This window comes from Nanorana parkeri, unplaced genomic scaffold (assembly GCF_000935625.1).
Source record: "Nanorana parkeri isolate BGI_ZX_2015 unplaced genomic scaffold, ASM93562v1 scaffold1025, whole genome shotgun sequence".
Taxonomy (NCBI): domain Eukaryota; kingdom Metazoa; phylum Chordata; class Amphibia; order Anura; family Dicroglossidae; genus Nanorana; species Nanorana parkeri.
The window spans coordinates 356,399-358,919 of NW_017307293.1; the positions used below are offsets into that span (position 1 = coordinate 356,399).

Sequence of the window (2,521 nt, forward strand, 5' to 3'; positions counted from 1 at the left end):
ACCTCGGGGAAAAAAAAGATTGAAAACACGGCCCGGCATTCCAGAGAGCTTTGTGGAGGGAGCCGGGCATTATGTCACCGGCAACCTTAACAGCGGGTCGCTGGGAATTACTCCGGGGCATCGGAGGGCACGGGTTTACGCCGCGTCATCCGCCTACCCCAGCAGCGGGATGGATGTGGGGGGCGGGGGCCCGCAGTGACCTCGCGGAGGTTGAGGCTGCATTGCAGACCCCGGGGGTCAAAAATGTGAACCAGTGCTGTGCCATGGCCACTGTAGAGTCCTTCAGAGAGGTGGGTGACTGTTGGTTAAGGATCATTCACATGGGCGTGCACCTATCCCTCCTGGGAGCAGGTCTGTGCATGGGCATGCACACACATGTGCATGATCCTTCAATCGTGCAATGGCATGCAGTCACCTGCACATCCCTATGGGAGGATGCGAATGCACGGTTACATGCCAACCCGAACCTGTGCAGGTCGGCATGCCCGTACTTGGATGCACACTTTAAGGGCTCACATGCGCATCTGCACTGTGTGCACGCCCATGCAGAGACCTTTTTACCCTTGAGGGACATGCACTGCGTGTAATTGCGTGCAGCCGCTTGTACCTTCCTATGGGAGGATACGGCTACACACCGACCCGAACCTGCACACTCGTGCAGGTCCGGGTGCCCGCACTTGGACACACGCTGCAGGTTCAGGTTGGCGTGTAGCCGCACCCTCCCATAGGAAGGTACAAGCGGCTGCACGCAATGACACGCCGCGCATGTCCCTCCCGGGAGCAGGTCTCTGCATGGGTGTGAATGCCGTAAAGATGTACACACCTGTGTAAGTGAGCCCCAAAGTTTGCATCCAAGTGCGGGCATGCAGACCTGCACAGATGTGTGGGTTTGGGTTGGCATGTAACTGTGCATTCGCATCCTCCCATAGGGATGTACAGGTGGCTGCATGCCATTGCATGCAGCACCTGTCCTCCTGGGAGCAGGTCTGTGGATGTGCACACCCGTGTGAATGAGCCCTTAGTGTTGACCTGTTAGGTCAGGTGATTGGTGGTGTGTAGATGACATGTTCTCTTGAAAGGTGTAAACACAATTCCGACTTTCCTCTTCTTTTTTTACAGGTTTGATTTTGCCTAATGGAGAAATCAACTGGAACTGCCCGTGCCTGGGCGGGATGGCCAGCGGGCCGTGCGGGGAGCAGTTCAAATCGGCCTTCTCCTGCTTCCACTACAGCCAGGAGGAGGTGAAGGGCTCAGACTGCATAGACCAGTTCCGGGGCATGCAGGAGTGCATGCAGAAATACCCCGACCTCTACCCGCAGGAGGACGAGGAGGAGGAGGAGGGCGGCAGCAAGGACAAACAGGGTACAGAGCTGGAGGCGGCACCATCAGAGGCGGGACCATCAGAGGCGGCACCATCAGAGGCGGCACCATCGGAGGCTGCGGAAGGCCAGGAGTCCAGCTAATGGCGGAGAGGAGGCTGGAGCCTCCCATTTCCATCCTTTGCCTCCCACTGTTCTGAGGACCACAACATGGGGAGGGGAGCTGTGCTACCACTCTGTTACCTTATGATTTCCTACCGTAACTGTGACACGGCCGAATGACCCGTCGGCACCGAATCCGAGACACAACAATCACCTGGTTTCCTTCATTTTCTGACCCGCCTATAACCCGGAAGAACCTTTCTGCTGTATTTAATGTTCTAAAATGCAAGTTAGACCTCCTGAGGCTCCGAGGACTTGTGTTTTCTCTTCATTTGCTTGTAATTCGGGAGCGACAAGCTGTAGGTGAGCTGCTAACATCCTCACTTTCCCCCCTAGAAACAAGATGGTGGTGGGAGACACACCCGCGAAGCAGATGCGGCATCAATGTGCGCACTCGTCTCTGGTCAATGTGCAGGTCTGTACTTCAATGGGAGGGTGTGCCTCAGAGCTGACGTCCTTATCTTTTTTTTTTACTACTTGATCAGTCAATGGCCCGAATAACAGGCAGGTCAGCAGTAGGGACCTGATTAATGCAAAGATGAGGATGGCTCCCCTAAAATATTGCTCCCGAGCTAATGCATTCCAGGTGCATCACAAAACGGGGTGCAGAGTCTTAGCGTTTGTATTTTTTTTAGAAAGCAGCCACAACCTGAATAGAAAGGCCTGTCCCCTATCCGAAAGCTGCAGATAAGGACGCTTGTTCTTTGTATGGAAGCAGTGGTCTCTGCAGAGGTCCGACAAGTCCCCTGCTGAGTCCCAGCCAGAGCTCTACAATAAACAGACTGCCTGAAAAAAAAAAAATGGGGTGCAAATTCTTACAGTTCTCTTTCTATAGAAAGCAGCCACAACCTGTATAAAAAGGCCAGAAGCTGCAGAGGGGGACGCTTGTTCTTTGTACGGAAGCAGTGGTTTCCCTGCAGAGGTCCGGCATGTCCCTGTCGGAACTCTACAATAAACAGCTGCCTCAAAAAAAAAATGGGATGCAAAGTCTTACAGTTCCTATTCTATAGAAAGCAGCCTGTATAGAAAAGCCTGTACCC

The 2,521-nt window shown here is 53.8% G+C and overlaps 1 protein-coding gene across 1 annotated transcript in view; it reads left to right on the forward strand.

Annotated features, from left to right (window-relative positions):
• The window catches only part of CHCHD4 (coiled-coil-helix-coiled-coil-helix domain containing 4), a 5,797-nt gene extending 4,191 nt beyond the window's left edge, over positions 1 to 1,606 (forward strand). The window contains exons 3-4 of the mRNA XM_018567245.1: positions 1,120 to 1,376; positions 1,422 to 1,606. Coding sequence (XP_018422747.1) covers positions 1,120 to 1,376; positions 1,422 to 1,463 — 299 coding nt within the window. The 3' untranslated portion in view covers positions 1,464 to 1,606. The remainder of the gene's footprint in view (positions 1 to 1,119; positions 1,377 to 1,421) is intronic.
• The last annotated feature ends 915 nt before the right edge of the window (positions 1,607 to 2,521 follow it).